This window comes from Musa acuminata, chromosome BXJ1-3 (genome assembly GCF_036884655.1).
Source record: "Musa acuminata AAA Group cultivar baxijiao chromosome BXJ1-3, Cavendish_Baxijiao_AAA, whole genome shotgun sequence".
NCBI classification, from domain to species: Eukaryota; Viridiplantae; Streptophyta; class Magnoliopsida; order Zingiberales; family Musaceae; genus Musa; species Musa acuminata.
Genome location: NC_088329.1, coordinates 42740155 through 42756511, shown reverse-complemented (window position 1 = coordinate 42756511; position 16357 = coordinate 42740155). Strand labels below are relative to the sequence as shown.

At 41.7% G+C, this 16357-nt stretch overlaps 3 protein-coding genes across 3 annotated transcripts; all 3 read right to left on the bottom strand.

The window, feature by feature from the left end:
* Positions 1-893: 893 nt before the first annotated feature.
* LOC135638050 (endochitinase-like) lies at positions 894-1976 on the bottom strand. Its single transcript, XM_065151005.1, has 3 exons — positions 1698-1976; positions 1474-1627; positions 894-1385 (listed from the first exon to the last, which is right to left on the bottom strand). Exons 1-3 carry the CDS (start codon positions 1864-1866, stop codon positions 1016-1018), a joined length of 693 nt encoding a protein of 230 aa, XP_065007077.1. The 5' UTR covers positions 1867-1976; the 3' UTR covers positions 894-1015.
* A 4440-nt stretch (positions 1977-6416) lies between these two features.
* Positions 6417-7725, bottom strand: LOC135632570 (endochitinase-like). The gene is made up of 3 exons (XM_065141183.1): positions 7235-7725; positions 7011-7164; positions 6417-6922 (listed from the first exon to the last, which is right to left on the bottom strand). Exons 1-3 carry the CDS (start codon positions 7650-7652, stop codon positions 6553-6555), a joined length of 942 nt encoding a protein of 313 aa, XP_064997255.1. The 5' UTR covers positions 7653-7725; the 3' UTR covers positions 6417-6552.
* Positions 7726-11480: 3755 nt separating this feature from the next.
* On the bottom strand, positions 11481-12863 carry LOC135632562 (endochitinase-like). The gene is made up of 3 exons (XM_065141173.1): positions 12373-12863; positions 12149-12302; positions 11481-12060 (listed from the first exon to the last, which is right to left on the bottom strand). Exons 1-3 carry the CDS (start codon positions 12770-12772, stop codon positions 11667-11669), a joined length of 948 nt encoding a protein of 315 aa, XP_064997245.1. The 5' UTR covers positions 12773-12863; the 3' UTR covers positions 11481-11666.
* Positions 12864-16357: the final 3494 nt, after the last annotated feature.

Genomic DNA, 16357 nt, shown 5'->3' with positions numbered 1-16357 from the left:
TTAATACTGCAAAATAAATAGATTATGAGTTACTTTAATCTTTAATGTAAGTTATCATCACGTGAATAATGTAAACTTAGTAGTTCCAGAAATCGTTAGTGGCCAAAGTGCTGATGCTACGCTGGACTCATTAATATTCGTGCCTTGCTACAAGATTACGTGATTCGTGGTCGTAAGATGATGACGGCAAGCTCACAGATGACGACATGGTTATTGCATGGGCAGTTGCGGATGTTAGGTTTCCACGGTCACGATCTCGACGGTGGAAAGAAAAGGAAATTTCCCATGATTCACGCAATTTCCCATGATTACGATCTCGACCTCGTGATTCACACAATTTCCCATGATTACCGTATAATTCATTTCAAGCCTTTATCAAAAGCAAATAAATAGCCCTAAAGCACTTATAAATACAACTAATTTGAACGACGACCTGTTAGTCGTATAACGCACGACGGATAGAAGAGATTGTTGAATGGTTCTTCTACAGAAGAGAATGTAATCTCGTGACCAGTGTAATCAATTGACATTTCTTCTTATAATTATTATGACATCCAATTCAAGGTTTTGATTTTAAACGATAAGATAAGATATTGACTAATAATCCTTTATTATTATTCGAAGCATTAACAACTCAGCCAAATTTCATAAGCTTCTTCAAGTGTGATAATTTTGGAAATTGAGATGGCATTTGTCCTAACGGATCTACAAAAAGGGTGCGCGGTTATATATATATATATATATATATATATATATATATAGTTAGTTAGTTAGTTAGTTAGTTCTGGAAGCAGGGTCACGACTTGCACTAAGCCATTTAGGTACTGCAAGATATTTGATGACGTTTGATGGATGCATCTGACAACGGTCAACGATGATAGTGGGCCATGTACTTGGTTCAGCTTAGCTTTTATTGAAGACTTCCTCCGCAACTTCTACAGTCAACTCACGGAGTCGCTATCTCAGTAATAGCGTTTATTGCGTTATTACATGGATTCGTCACAGTAGTATCGGACTAAGTAAAGGGTCTCTGGTTGTAGCAGTCCAAGTTGTCTCCGTAGCTCACCCCCAGCAAGTCGCAGTACTTCTTGTAGAAGCCGATCCTATCCGCCACACTGGAATCGGACCCTTTCCCGCACTCCAACCCTCCATTGATGATGTTGGTGATGACACCGTAGCCCGGAAGCCTTCCGGCCGCCCGGTCGGCGTTGGTTGGCTTCCAACTCCCGGTTATCACGTCGTGGCACGACGGCTTGGGCGACTGAGTAGTCATCCAGAACCACAGAGCCGTCTTGAAGGAGATGGTCGCGTCGGTGGCCACCAGGTCTGGGTTCTTGAGTAGGTCGGAGCCGATGGCTTTCCCGGCCGGCCCGTAGTTGTAGTTGCTGCACGCAGAACACATCGGATTGTTGCGTTAGAAAGGCCATCGTTGTGAACTCGATCGCAGCGATGAACTGTAAGAGTATGGCTTACTATGAGATTTGGATGGGGCCTCGGCCGTAGTATTTCTTGCCTGCAGCGCACGGCCACTGCGAGTTGGCGACGCAGTAGTCCTTTGGGGGGTTCCGTTCACTGATGAAGCAGTAACCCCACGCGTACGGGCCATCGGGCGCCGTCGGCCACCCACCTGCGAAACCCCATGCATTCAGCTCTCTATCCATAAACTGTCGACGAGCCTTGGGAGCTGTACGAATTACCTGTCGTCTCGTGAGACGTCTGCGCGAAGAAAGCCGCGATCTCCCTCTTCTTCGTGGCGTCGTCGCCGGTCGTCCCGAACCCGCCGAAGGAGTTGGCGGCGGTGATGAAGGCGTTGTACGTGTAGAAGCCCTTGCCGGGGCAGGCTGCGTCGTTGCGATGCTTCAACATCTGGTCGAAGACGGAGGAGCTGATGATCTAGCCAACGCTGCCATCGCCGAGCGACGATAACAGGGTGAAGATGACCAACAACAACAGGGCCTTCATCCTCCTTAGCAGTGGTGGTGGTGGTGTGGGTGGGAGGTGGTGCTTATATAGAGAAATGGACTATGTTGAGAGGTCTTTTGCCGTTCGTTGGCTGTCTTCGTCCAAGGAAATGCTTCCTGCCCAAATGAGATGCACGTGGGAAATCGCAGACGCAAGTCTTTGGATAAGTCTTGTGACCAAAGGCTACACAGAGTGCGTGTTGGGGTACCGCTTGTCATCTGTTGCTATCTGTGTGACACAAATGTTTCTACTGCTCATTAGTCGACAAATAATTCCTCATGATAAGAGTGACGCTTCCTTCTCTCTCTCTCTCTCTCCTCTTTTTCTTCAGCGTATAGTTATGGCAATTCTTATAGTTGTGCGTCTCCTTCGGAAAAATTTCCTTCAGCCTCTGCCAACTTTCCGCCACCTTTATTTGGGTTTCCTGCCTTGCGTTGTACGCCCAAAGAATAAGTAGTATATATATATATATATAATAATAATAATAATAATAACGCTTATCATTAAGGATATTATCAAGAGAGGAAGATTATTTCTCGAACTAAGTCGAAAGCATTATTTTCTTCTATATTTGATTTGATGCGGTTATAATCTTTCTCATTCTACTTGAATCTATATAAAAAGGGATTAAAATATTATAATACATCAATCGACAGATAGTTATCTATTTTTTCTCTATTTATATTTTTATTATTAAAAAAATATGTTATTACTCATCATACATCACATGATTTGATGATGATATATCATGTCCATTTATTAAGGGTTAAAAAAATAAAAATCAAGTTGATAATTATTTTATATACAAATACTGATCTCATCGTAACCATAGGCCAAACCCACTTATTAGGGTTCATTTAACTAAAGACTTTTATTGGTGACTACAAAAATCCTAAGATCAAATCTACCTTTTTCATTTTTTATTTTTATTATTTTATTAAAACTAAAATATATATCATATAATTTTATTATTTAAATAATAATAATATATTTAATTAAATATAATTAAAGTGCTCATTTGAAAATAAGTTTATGTCGGTGGTCGGATGGGCAAATCAATATAATAAGATAAGAGCCTTCTGCACGGTGTTGGAATTATGTTGACGAGCGTGACATTGAATTTAATTCAATCATCTTATTCGATTCCAGCTTGATTGATTACTTGGAAAGTCAGCACATGAACATGTTGCCATCCTAGTCATCGTGCTTGTCCACCTAATTTCATTAGATATTTGGACCAACTAAAGTTCATCTCCATCATGTTAAGGTAAGTTTCGATCATTAATTCGATGTAGCGAACATAATTCGATTAGGTTTATTCTTTTAGTGTTATTGTATGTGAAGGAGGGGAAGAAGTTATGTTTTCAGAATCACAGCTTTGATTATGACCATCGTGTTATCGCTTATTCATTTTGAACAAAAACTAGTAACGAGATTTGATAAGTTTGAAATGATAATATATTTGAAGAGATTGTTTTATATAATATTTGTTTTTCGATCGTTAGAAAAAGTGAAAAGTAGTAAATTTTAGTTATTTAAGTTATATTATGACTTACTGGTGTCACTATAATCAATATGTTTACTAAAGCATCTCCGAAGAGATATCATCGAAGAGGTCGAAGGTTTAAGTCATATCTCGTATACCAATGTTATGTGATAATTATATAGAAAAAATAGATTAAAGTGGCAATGGTGGCGAAGGGCTTAAGAGATAAGAATTTGGAAATAATATTTGTGCCTCCCAATTTTAATATTACATAGTACCTCTTTTTGTTGAATGTTTTAATCTTTATTTCTATTGATAAGTATTCGATAAACTCATATTGTTTATTTGATCTTTATTAATCTCGACCCATCCCTTTTTGTTTATAGGCGTCCATTGCCGACTAAGTCTTAGTCAATCCCTGCCGACTAAGTCTCGACAAATCTATCGTCTACAAATGTCCATTGTCAAGCAGGTATTGACTACTCCCTACCAACTAAGTCTTGGCTTGTCTATGTCGACTACGCCTTACCTAGCCCACTGCCTCCTCGTGGTCGAGCTAACCTCATAGTAGGTCTATTATTCTATTTCAAACATAGTCAAGCCAAACCTCATAGGAGGTGCATTCTCCTGCTTCCACGCGGTTGAGTAAATCTCATAGCGGGTCCATCTATTCGCTTCAAACATGGTCAAGTCAAACCTCATAGCAAGTGCATTCGGTTGCTTCCACGCGATTGAGCAAACCTCGTACCAAGTCCATCCTTTCGCTTCAAACATGAGCAAGTTAAACCCCACGACTAGTGCATTCTCCAGCTTCCACATGGTCGAATAGACCTCACAACATGCACATTCTCTGGTTTCAACACGATCGAGCCGAACTTCCTAGCAGGTCCATTTATTCACTTCAACATGGTCGAACCAAACTCCCTAGCAAATACCTTCTTCGACTTAAGAGCAATCGAACTAAGCCTCCTACATCAAATGATCCACCACCCCAAATCAAAACAAGCAGACACCCCAATGGAGGGAAAACCAAGTCCCAACCAATCTTCTTCGACCCTCTCTCGGCCATCCCTACCTAGTACACCTCGCCCAGCCAACATAGGGCCAACTTATGATGAGGTAATCTACCTAACCGAGAGGACCGAGGACTCGACTCACAGAAGCCCCAAGTCGTGCCCCACGATTCTCCTATGGCACAACTCCTTTAGTGGCAGAGAATGATATAGCATATTTTGACATCCACCCCACATGACATGTCAGCTACCACAGTAGACTCGGCGTGGTATCCCTAAGCCGACATAGTGTATCGAGCCAACTTAGTGCCATGAGCCCGAGGCCAGCCAACCACTTGACATCGTCCCTTTGCACTCGCTTTGTTCGAGGTTATACGGGATAATGCAATCATGTATTGGGCCACACAGGAGGTAGGAAGCAGTGTTAAATGAGATTGAATTGAGCAGATCAGATGATGTCTGCACCCAATATATGGGCCAGCTACCTGCAGCGTCAACAGGTATTAAACACTCACGTACGATGATGACCGGGGATCATTAAAGCTGCTATGCATGATCACATATAGGAATAGGTATAAAAGCGACCCTAGGAATAGTGTTGGGGTCGAATCTCATACACATACGCTCCAACTCTTGCTCGTTCAAATATCGAACCGTCGAGTCGGGAATCCCCTTCCCAATTTTGACCTGTATGTAGGTGCGCCCAATGGACAGCTAAAAGAGTGTTAGGACTCTAGTTATGAGAGTCCTAATTAAGAGGGACATTCATGTAAAACCTACCTAAGCCGACTCCTATTAAGAGGTGAAGAGGACGACTAGGGTTAGAAGGTTGTTTCTTAGAGAGGAATTAGGAGTTGTAAAGGAATATGAGTCTTGAGTAGAAGTCCTATTATAAGTTGGTTAGAAATAGGAGTCTTGAGTAGGAGTCCTATTAGGAGTTAGAGTTTAGAAGCCCTATAAATAGCCATGTATTCCTCCTCTTTTTTAATAAGTAATAGATGAATATTTTATGCAGCTTTTGAGCAACAACTTGGAGGGAGGAACCCCTATAGAGTTCCAAGGAGGCCGATCCCCTAAGGAGATCAACCCCAAATTTAGAATCTGTAAGGGTTCTAACAAAGAATGATCTTCAACCTCCACATAGAAAAATGAGACCTATGCCCCCCTCTTCTAACAAAGAATGATCTTCAACCTCCACATAGAAAAATGAGACCTATGCCCCCCTCAACTAGACCTCGGGTTAAGACACTCCAGCGTAGAGGTCATATCAATGATCTTATGCACTTTGGATGGGTCAAACCGTGCGAACACCTCGACTACGATATAAAGGTGCAAAACAATGTAGATACTACGTTGGACTCATTAATATTCGTGCCTTACTAGAAGACTATGTGATTTGTGGCCATAAGATGACGACGACAAGCTCACAGATGACAACATGGTTATTGCATGACCGATTGCGGATGTTAGGTTCCACGGTCACCATCTCGATCGTGAAAACAAAAGGAAATTTCCCATGATTAACATAATTTCCTTTATAGTCTCAACCTCGATCTCGTGATCTAAGCGCCACGTTCTGGATTACTATTGTCGTTAGATATTTTTAGAATTTTAATTTTTAGATTTAAAAATTTTATATTAAAATTTTTATAATTAAATCTTGTTAGTATCCCAATCCAAATAGAAAATCCTTATAATTAGGTTTTTTTAGGATCCTTAAGATTAAAAGTATATTAATTTTGTTAATTAAATCTTCTTAGTATCCCAATCCACATATAAAATCCTTGTAATTAGATTTTTTTAGGATCTTTAAATTAAAAAAAATATTAAAATATTTATAATTATAAAAAAAAATAATAATTTTATTTATTCTAACATCTTCAATTTACCGATCGAATACGCATTTACTTACTCCAAGACATTTGATGGATGCATCTGACGACGATCAACGATGATTGAGGGCCATGAACTTGTTCAGCTTAGCTTTTATTGAAGATTTCCTCCGCAACTTCTACAATCAACTCACGGAGTCGCTATCTCAGCAGTAGCGTTTATTGCGTTATTACATGGATTCGTCACAGTAGTATCGGACTAAGTAAAGGGACTCTGGTTGTAGCAGTCCAAGTTGTCTCCGTAGCTCACCCCCAGCAAGTCGCAGTACCTCTTGTAGAAGCCGATCCTATCCGCCACCCTGGCATCGGACCCTTTCCCGCACTCCAACCCTCCATTGATGATGTTGGTGGTGACACCGTAGCCCGGAAGCCTTCCGGCCGCCCGGTCGGCGTTGGATGGCGTCCACCTCCCGGTTATCACGTCGTGGCACGACGGCTTGGGCGACTGAGGAGTCATCCAGAACCACAGAGCCGTCTTGAACGAGATGGTCGCGTCGGTGGCCACCAGGTCTGGGTTGTTGAGCAGGTCGGAGCCGATGGCTCTCCCGGCCGGCCCGTAGTTGTAGTTGCTGCACGCAGAACACATCGGATTGTTGCGTTAGAAAGGCCATCGTTGTGAATTCGATCGCGGCGATGAACTGTAAGAGTATGGCTTACAATGAGATTTGGATGGGGCCTCGGCCGTAGTACTTCTTGCCTGCAGCGCACGGCCACTGCGAGCTGGCGACGCAGTAGTCCGATGGGGGGTTCTGTTCCTGGACGAAGCAGTAACCCCACGCGTACGGACCATCGGGCGCCGTCGCCCACCCACCTGCCAAACCCAATGCATTCAGCTCTCTATCCATTAACAGTTGACGAGCCTTGGGAGCTGTACGAATTACCTGTCGTCTCGTGAGACGTCTGCGCCAAGAAAGCCGCGATCTCCCTCTTCTTCGTGGCGTCGTCGCCGGTCGTCCCGAACCCGCTGAAGGAGTTGGCGGCGGCGATGAAGGCGTTGTACGTGTAGAAGCCCTTGCCGGGGCAGGCTGCGTCGTTGCGATGCTTCAGCATCTGCTCGAAGAGGGAGGAGCTGATGATCGAGCCAACGCTGCCACCGCTGCCACCGCCGCTACCGCCGCTACCGCCGCATTGGCTCTGGCAATCTTTGCCGCAGTATGGATCCGTGTTACCGCACCAGCCGAACTGGCTACAGCACAGCCCGCCGGGGCAGAGAGCCCCCCCGGCTTGCCTTCCGCATTGCTCGGCGAAGGCGCCGAGGGACGAGGCCAGGGTAAAGATGACCAACAACAAGGCCTTCATCCTCCTTAGCAGTGGTGGTGGTGTGGGTGGGAGGTGGTGCTTATATAGAGAAATGGATTCCTGCCCGCTGGGAAGCCTCCTTTGGACCAATTGAGGCGCTTGTGGAAATCGCAGAGGCAAGTCTAGGGATAAGTCTTGTGACCAAAGGCTAGAGATTGCGTGTTGGGATACCGCTTCTCATTTGTTGCCATCCGTGACACAAATGTTTCTACTGCTCATTAGTCGACAAACAATTGCTCATGGACAAGACCGGTCAAGAGTGGCGCTTCCTTCTCGCTCTCTCTCCTCTTTTTCTTCAGCGTATAGTCATGACAATTCTTATAGACGTGTGTCTCCTACACTTCTATGAAAAGTTTCTTCAGCCTCTGCCAACTTTCCGCCACCTTTATTTGGGTTTCCTGACTTGTGTTGTACGTCCAAAGAACAAGGAAAGTAGTGTATATATATATATATATATATATATATATATATATATATATATATATATATATATATATATATATATATGAGGATTCTTTTATATGGTTTTGTTTTCATCAAGTTTCTTTTTAAGAACAAGAGTTTGGAATTTTATATCAGTGTTCACAAGTTTTTACACTTACTACATTATGATGCAGAACTAATTTAGTTTTTCTTTTTATTTTGATAAATTTAATTAATTTTAAAATAATTTTTATATGTTGTTATATAATAATAATAATAATAATAATAATAATAATAATAATAATAATAATAATAATAATGCTTAACGATAAGGATATTATCAAGTGAGGAAGATTATTTCTCGAATTAAATCAAAAACATTATTTTCTTCTATATTTGATTTGTGGTGATTATAATCTTTCTCATTCTACTTGAATCTATATAAAAAAGGATTAAAATATTATAATACATCAATAGACGGATAGTTATCTTATTATTTTCTCTATTTATATTTTTATTATTAAAAAATATGTTATTACTCATCATACATCACATGATTTGATGATGATATATCATGTCCACTTATTAAGGGTTAAAAAAATAAAAATCAAGTTGATAATTTTTTTAGGGTTCATTTGACACATTTGGAAGTTTTAACTAAAGACTTTTATTGCTGACAACAAAAATCCTAAGATCAAATCCACCTTCTCCATTTATCATTTTTTAAAATATTTTATTAAAACTAAAATATCTACGTATTCTGTAATCTTACCATTCAAATAATAATAATAATAATAATAATTCAATCAAGCAGGACTGAATTGCTCATCTGATGAACATGAATTCCTCTTTTGAATGTGAGTTGGGAGACTGACCCTTCGTTTCCGCCAATCGATGCCGGCGGCCGGATGGGAAAGTCAATATAAGATAAGATCTTTCTGCACGGTGTTGGAATTATGTTGATGAGCGTGACATTGAACTTAATGGTCATCGCCTTACTTTAATCATCTTATTCGATTCCAGCTTGATTGATTACTTAGAAAGTCAGCACATGAACATGTTGCCATCCTAGTCATCGTGCTTGTCCACCTAATTTATTAGATATTTGGACCAACTAAAGTTCATCTCCATCGTGTTAAGGTAAGTTATATTATGGCTTACTGGTGTCACTATAATCAATATGTTTACTAAAGTATCTCCAAAGAGAGATCGAAGAGGTCGAAGGTTTATGTCATATCTCATATACCAATGTTATGTGATAATTATATAGAAAAAAATATATTAAAGTGGCAATGGTGGCGAAGGGCTTAAGAGAAAAGTATTTGGAAATAATATTTATGCCTCCCAATTTTAATATTACATAGTACCTCTCTTTGTCCAATTTTTTAATCCATTAAGTACGTGTTATTTATATTAATAAATATTCGATAAACTTATATTAATTATTTGATCTTTATTAATCTCGACCAGTCCTTTCTCATTTATAGGCGTCCATTGCCCACTAAGACTCGGCTAGTCCCTTCTCACCTACAAGCGTCCATTGTCGAGCAAGTCAAGCCAAACCTCATAGCAGGCGCATTTGGTTGTTTCCACATGGTTGAGCAAACCTCATAGCAAGGCTATCCTTATGCTTCAAACGCGAGCAAGCCAAACCTCACGATTGGTGCATTCTCTAGCTTCCACATGGTTGAACAGATCTCAGCATGCACATTCTTCGGCTTTAACACGGTCGAGCCGAACTTCCCGACAGGTCCATTTATTCACTTCAACATGGTCAAATTGAACTCCCTAGCAAATACCTTATCCGACTTAAGAGCAATCAAACCAAGCCTCCTACATCAAACGATCCACCGCCCCAAATCGAAACGAGCAGACACCCCAATGGAGGGATACCATTCGCCTCACAAACAGTTGATCGTCGAAAATCAAGTCCGAGCCAACCTTCCTTGGCCCTATCTCGACCATCCCTACCAAGTGTACCTCGCCCAGCCAACAGGGGGCCAACTTGATGCGGTAATCCACCCAACCGGGGGGACCAAGGACCCGACCCACAGAAGCCCCAAGCCATGCACCACGATTCTCTTGTGGCACAACTCCTTTGGAGGGAGCAAATGATATAGCATATTTTGGTATCCACCTCACACACGTCACTTACCACTGCAGACTCAACGTGGTATCCCTAAGCCGACATGTTGTATTGAGCCAACTCAGTGCCATGAGCCCGAGGCTAGCCAACCACTTGACACAGTTCCTCTGCACCCGCTTTGCTCGAGGCCGTATGAGGCGACACAACCATGTATTGGGCCACATAGGAGGTAGGAAGTAGTGTCAAACTAGATTGAATCGAGTAGATTAGACAATGCATGCACCTCGACATATGGGCCAACTACCTATAACGTCAACAGGAATTAAACACTCACGTACGATGATGACTGGGGATCATTAAAGCTGCTATGTATAATCACATGCAGGAATAGGTATAAAATCGACCCCAGGAACAGCATTGGGGGTCGGACCTCATACACATAACTCAACTCTTGCTAGCTCAAATATTGAAGAGATCGAGTCGAGAATCCCCCTCCTGATTTTGACTTGTGTGCATGCACCCAACGGATAGCTAAAGGAGTGATCTTCAACCTCCGCTTAAGAGAACGAGGTCTATGCCCCTTAACTAGACCTCGGGTTAACACGCTCTAGCTCAAAGACCATACCGATAATCTTATGGACTCGGGATGGGCTAAGCCGTACGAACACATCGGCTATGGTATAAAGGTGCAAAACTGTGATGCTAAGCTGGACTCATTAATATTCGTGAAGACTTATGTGATTCATGGTCATAAGATATCAGACAAGCTTACATATGACAACATGGTTATTGCATGCAGGTTGTGGATGTTAGGTGTCCACGGTCACCATCTTGACCGTGGAAACAAAAAGAAATTTCCCATGATTAACGTAATTTCCTTTATAGTCTTAACCTCGATCTCATGATCTCAAGCATCACGTTCTCGATCTCATGATTACCGCTATAATTAGATATTTTTAGTATTTTTAATTTTTAGATTTAAAAATTTTATATTAACATTTTTATAATTAAATCCAATTAGTAGTATCCCAATCCATATAGAAAATACTTATAATTAGATTTTTTTTAGGATCTAAGATTAAAAAGTATATTAATTTTTATAATTAAATCTTCTTAGTATCTCAATCCATATATAAAATCCTTATAATTAGATTTTTAGGATCTTTAAGATTAAAAAATATATTAAAATATTTATAATTATAAAAAATAATTAATTTCATTTATCCTAACATCTTCATTTTACCGATCGAATACGCATTTACTTACTCCAAGACATTTGAGGACATTTGATGGATGCATCTGATCACCGTCAACGATAGTTGTGGGCCATTGTACTTGTTCTGCTTAGCTTTTATTGAAGACTTCCTCCGCAACTACTACAGTCAACTCACGGAGTCGCTATCTCTGCAATAGCGTTTATTGCGCTTATTACATGGATTCATTAGTATCGGACCAAGTAAAGGGTCTCTGGTTGTAGCAGTCCAAGTAGTCTCCATAGCTCACCGCTAGATTGTGGCTGTACCTGCTGTAGAAGCAAAGGGACTCTGGTTGTAGCAGTCCAAGTTGTCTCCGTAGCTCACCCCCAGCAAGTCGCAGTACCTCTTGTAGAAGCCGATCCTATCCGCCACCCTGGCATCGTACCCTTTCCCGCACTCCAACCCTCCATTGATGATGTTGGTGGTGACACCGTAGCCCGGAAGCCTTCCGGCCGCCCGGTCGGCGTCGGATGGCGTCCACCTCCCGGTTATCACGTCGTGGCACGACGGCTTGGGCGACTGAGGAGTCATCCAGAACCACAGAGCCGTCTTGAAGGAGATGGTCGCGTCAGTGGCCACCAGGTCTGGGTTGTTGAGCAGGTCGGAGCCGATGGCTCTCCCGGCCGGCCCGTAGTTGTAGTTGCTGCACGCAGGACACATCGGATTGTTGCGTTAGAAAGGCCATCGTTGTGAACTCGATCGCGGCGATGAACTGTAAGAGTATGGCTTACAATGAGATTTGGATGGGGCCTCGGCCGTAGTACTTCTTGCCTGCAGCGCACGGCCACTGCGAGCTGGCGACGCAGTAGTCCGATGAGGGGTTCTGTTCCTGGACGAAGCAGTAACCCCACGCGTACGGACCATCGGGAGCCGTCGCCCACCCACCTGCCAAAACCAATGCATTCAGCTCTCCATCCATTAACAGTTGACGAGCCTTGGGAGCTGTACGAATTACCTGTCGTCTCGTGAGACGTCTGCGCCAAGAAAGCCGCGATCTCCCTCTTCCTCGCGGTGTCGTCGCCGGTCGTCCCGAACCCGCTGAAGTAGTTGGCGGCGGCGATGAAGGCGGTGTACGTGTAGAAGCCCTTGCCGGGGCAGGCTGCGTCGTTGCGATGCTTCAGCATCTGCTCGAAGAGGGAGGAGCTGATGATCGAGGCCACGCTGCCACCGCCGCTACCGCCGCATTGGCTCTGGCAATCTTTGTCGCAGTATGGATCCGTGTTACCGCACCAGCCGTACTGGCTACAGCACAGCCCGTCGGGGCAGAGAGCCCCCCCGGCTTGCCTTCCGCATTGCTCGGCGAAGGCGCCGAGCGACGAGGCCAGGGTAAAGATGACCAACAACAAGGCCTTCATCCTCCTTAGCAGTGGTGGTGGTGGTGTGGGTGGGATGCGGTGCTTATATAGAGAAATGGATTCCTGCCCGCTGTGAAGCTTCCTTTGGACCAAATGAGGTGCTTGTGGGAAATCGCAGAGGCAAGTCTTTGGATAAGAAGTCCCGTGACCAAGTCTACAGATTGCGTGTTGGATACGGCTTCTCATCTATTGCTATCTGTGACATTAATGTTAGTAGCTCATTAGTCGACAAACAATTGCTCATGGACAAGACCAGTCAAGAGTGGCGCTTCCTTCTCTCTCTCGCTCCTCTTTTTCTTGTGTGTGTCTCTTTCACCACTAGGAAAAGTTTCTTCCGCCTCTGCCAACTTTCCACCACGTTTATTTGGGTTTCCTGACTCGTGTTGTACCTCCGAAGAATCAGGAAATATTTCTTGTTGCACTTAAATATATATATAAAAAGGATTTAAATATTATAATCCATCAATTGTACTTTAATCTTCGTATTTTTATTATTAAAAATATATTATTACTCATCGTACATCACATGATTTGATGATGATATACCATATTCATTTATTAAGGTTTAAAAAAATAAAAATCAAGTTGATAAGTTTTTATATACAAATATTGATCACAATAAAAATCCTAAGATCTAATCTACCTTCACCATTTATCATTTTTTAAATATTTTATTAAAACTAATAAAATAATAATAATAATAAAATTCAATTAAATTGGAGAAGTGCTTATCTGAAAATAAATTCTTTTTTTATTGTGAATTGGGAGACTAAACCTTTGTTTCCTCCAATCGGTGCCGGCGGCCGAATGGTCGAGTCAATATAATAAGATAAGATCTTTCTGCACAGTGTTGGAATTATGTTGATGAGGGTGACATTGAACTTAATGGTCATCGCCTTACTTCAATCATTTTATCGGATTCCAGCTTGATTGATTGCTTAGAAAGTCGAGCACATGAACATGTTGCCATCTTAACCATCGTGCATGTCCACCTAATTTATTAGATCCTTGGACCAACTAAAGTTCATCTTCATCATGTTAAGGTAAGTTTCGATCGTTAGTTTGATGTGGCGAAGCTAATTCTATTTGGTCTAAATTTTTTTAGTGTTATCGTCTCTGAAGGATGGGAAAAAGTTATGTTTTCATAATCATGATTTTAATTATGATCACCGTGTCATGTGATATATTAACATTACGTCATTTCTCCATTCCATAATAGGACGAAAGCATATCGACTATTGTGGATTGTGAACCGTGGTAAACGATACAATTCAGACGTCGAGGAAGGGGTCATCGAACAATCGAGCTGACCTACAACCCCCTTTTGTTGGCCCTTACGGGCGACATCCCGTAGGGGAGTCTCTCGACTAACAGGCGATGCCCTTATTGTTATCCTATGTAAATAAAACACTGCAAGGGACTGTACTTGCCAATCATCTATATAAATAAGACATAAGAAAATGACGTACGAATAAGAAGCCTGTCAGTCATGCCCCTTAGCTTCCAAGATATAAGATTCAGTCCTTAATGCTTGAGTAGGGGGTTGGATCGCCAATACTTTAAGCCTCATGTTCTCATTATCCCACCAAAGACTAACTTGACTATAAGAGGAGTTGGGTCGAAAAATTCCTCTTAGCATCGATCTTTGTGCATGACCCTGAGGAGACCAAAGCCTATGTTGAACCACAATGGCCACCTCGTTCTCGATATCGGCTTTCTTCTCTTATTGCCACGAGAGTCAATTGGACAACTCTATACCTTTGGGATAAGATTGAGTTGTGATAATCTCTTATTGACGACATTAAGATAATAATATTTTGATGCTAGAATAAGGCCATAAGCTCTTAGCTCCCCCTATTACCCTATGGGGGGAGCATTGATAAAGATATTTAGTTCCATATTGATTGATGAGTATATGAACTAAAGGCTTATAAGCATCTAGCATCACTCCCATTTTTAAACATTTGGGGCTATGAGTCTTGAAATGATAAAATTATGTAAACACATTCGTTATGGCATGCCTCAAAGGTCCTTAGGATGAGATTGAGCCTTTGAATGGCTTAAGGCAACAACAATATTGTTTAGAATAATAATATATTTGATGAGTTTTTTATATAATATTTATTTTGTAATTGTTCAAGTAAGTGACAAGTAGAGGATTTTAGTTACATAAGTTATATTTGTTGAATCTTATATTTTGATGATGAAACTAATTTGATAGTATTTATGATTTGATCTGTGTTTTGAGTGACGTATGATACTTCAATCAGGGAGAGACAATTAAAGCAGGAAGAATCATATTGAGCGCGGAGGAAAACATATATGAAGATTGGATGTCAGGCCGGAGGATCGATCGACGTATCGACAGAAGGCGTCGGGCCATAGATTTGGGCATCGAGCAAAGAAGAACGGATATTGCGTCAAGGATATCGGAGTTGCGGAGGTCAACTGGCTGATTGGACAATATACCACAAGAGAGGACGATGCGCCGAAGAATCAGATGAAGCGTCGATGGACCAATGACATGCCTGACGACATGATTCATGCTTAGTAATAATTGTTAGATCGAAGTGTATTTTTATGTGTACAAGATTAACTACGATAGCAAGGTATAAAGCAAAATAATATCTCGGAGTCAAGAACGTGATTTCGTTAGGAGTTTGAGAGTTCGTTGGAAGTCTATACGTTCGTCGGAAGTTCTACCGGAATTGACCGAGAAGTCCTGGAGCTTGCCAAAGAAGCTCATCAGAACTCACCAAGAAGATAATCATAAAGTCTAGCAACTTGTCGGGAGTCCACAGGAACATTGCCGAGAGATCGTCGAAAGTTCGTCGGAAGATCGTCGGAAGAAACCAAGACTTATAGACTTTGTTTAGCTTAGTAAATGTCTTAAAATTTATAGTTAGCACATAATAGAGATTAGAATTGGACCAACCTAATTAGGGGACAGTTGGGCTAAGTTTGGACTGTGTTGGGCCAAGAGAAAGGCCCAAATAATAACCAAACAAGTGAAACCATCGTGGCACAATCTCCGAGATTATGTCAGGTGGTGGTACTGCCCAGACTCAGTCTCTGAGACTGTTTGGGCGGTGGTATCGCTCGTACCCTGAAATTTCAGGGGTTTAAATTTTGGGCTCCAAATTTGAATCCATTTGGGGCTTATAAATACCCCAGCTATTTCTGCATGGATAAACAAGAACTATTAAGCGAAACCATGTGATTCCAAAATTGTAAACCTTAGAAAGTTGAGTTCCCTCCTCCCAAAGCTTAGAGAGAGTTCTGAGGGAGGTGTGAGAGGGATATTTTGTAAAATATTGTCTCTTAAACATGTGAAAAGGAGAAGAGGGGTGTAAAAGGATAATTGGTCTTCGCCTATTGAAAAAAAGACCGATAGTAGATGCTGATGGCCTCGATGGAAAAGGAATCGACGAAGTGAATGTAGGTCACGACGACCAAACCACTATAAAAATCTGGTTTGCGTTTCTCTTATATAATTTACTTTACTGCAAACCACTTTACTTGCTTTTTACATCCACTATGCTCTTCCGTACGCTTTCAAAGTTAATAACTTTACGAAACGGTTTT

Bases quoted from the DNA above. Each gene is read 5' to 3' on its own strand.
- LOC135632562 (XM_065141173.1), bottom strand. From the start codon at position 12,772: ATGAAGGCCTTGTTGTTGGTCATCTTTACCCTGGCCTCGTCGCTCGGC. The intron at 12,303-12,372 runs GTAATTCGTACA...TGGTTTTGGCAG, and splicing joins GACGTCTCACGAGACGACAG to GTGGGTGGGCGACGGCTCCC. The intron at 12,061-12,148 runs GTAAGCCATACT...TCCTGCGTGCAG, and splicing joins GGCCCCATCCAAATCTCATT to CAACTACAACTACGGGCCGG.
- LOC135632570 (XM_065141183.1), bottom strand. From the start codon at position 7,652: ATGAAGGCCTTGTTGTTGGTCATCTTTACCCTGGCCTCGTCCCTCGGC. The intron at 7,165-7,234 runs GTAATTCGTACA...TGGGTTTGGCAG, and splicing joins GACGTCTCACGAGACGACAG to GTGGGTGGGCGACGGCGCCC. The intron at 6,923-7,010 runs GTAAGCCATACT...TTCTGCGTGCAG, and splicing joins GGCCCCATCCAAATCTCATT to CAACTACAACTACGGGCCGG.
- LOC135638050 (XM_065151005.1), bottom strand. From the start codon at position 1,866: ATGTTGAAGCATCGCAACGACGCAGCCTGCCCCGGCAAGGGCTTCTAC. The intron at 1,628-1,697 runs GTAATTCGTACA...GGGGTTTCGCAG, and splicing joins GACGTCTCACGAGACGACAG to GTGGGTGGCCGACGGCGCCC. The intron at 1,386-1,473 runs GTAAGCCATACT...TTCTGCGTGCAG, and splicing joins GGCCCCATCCAAATCTCATA to CAACTACAACTACGGGCCGG.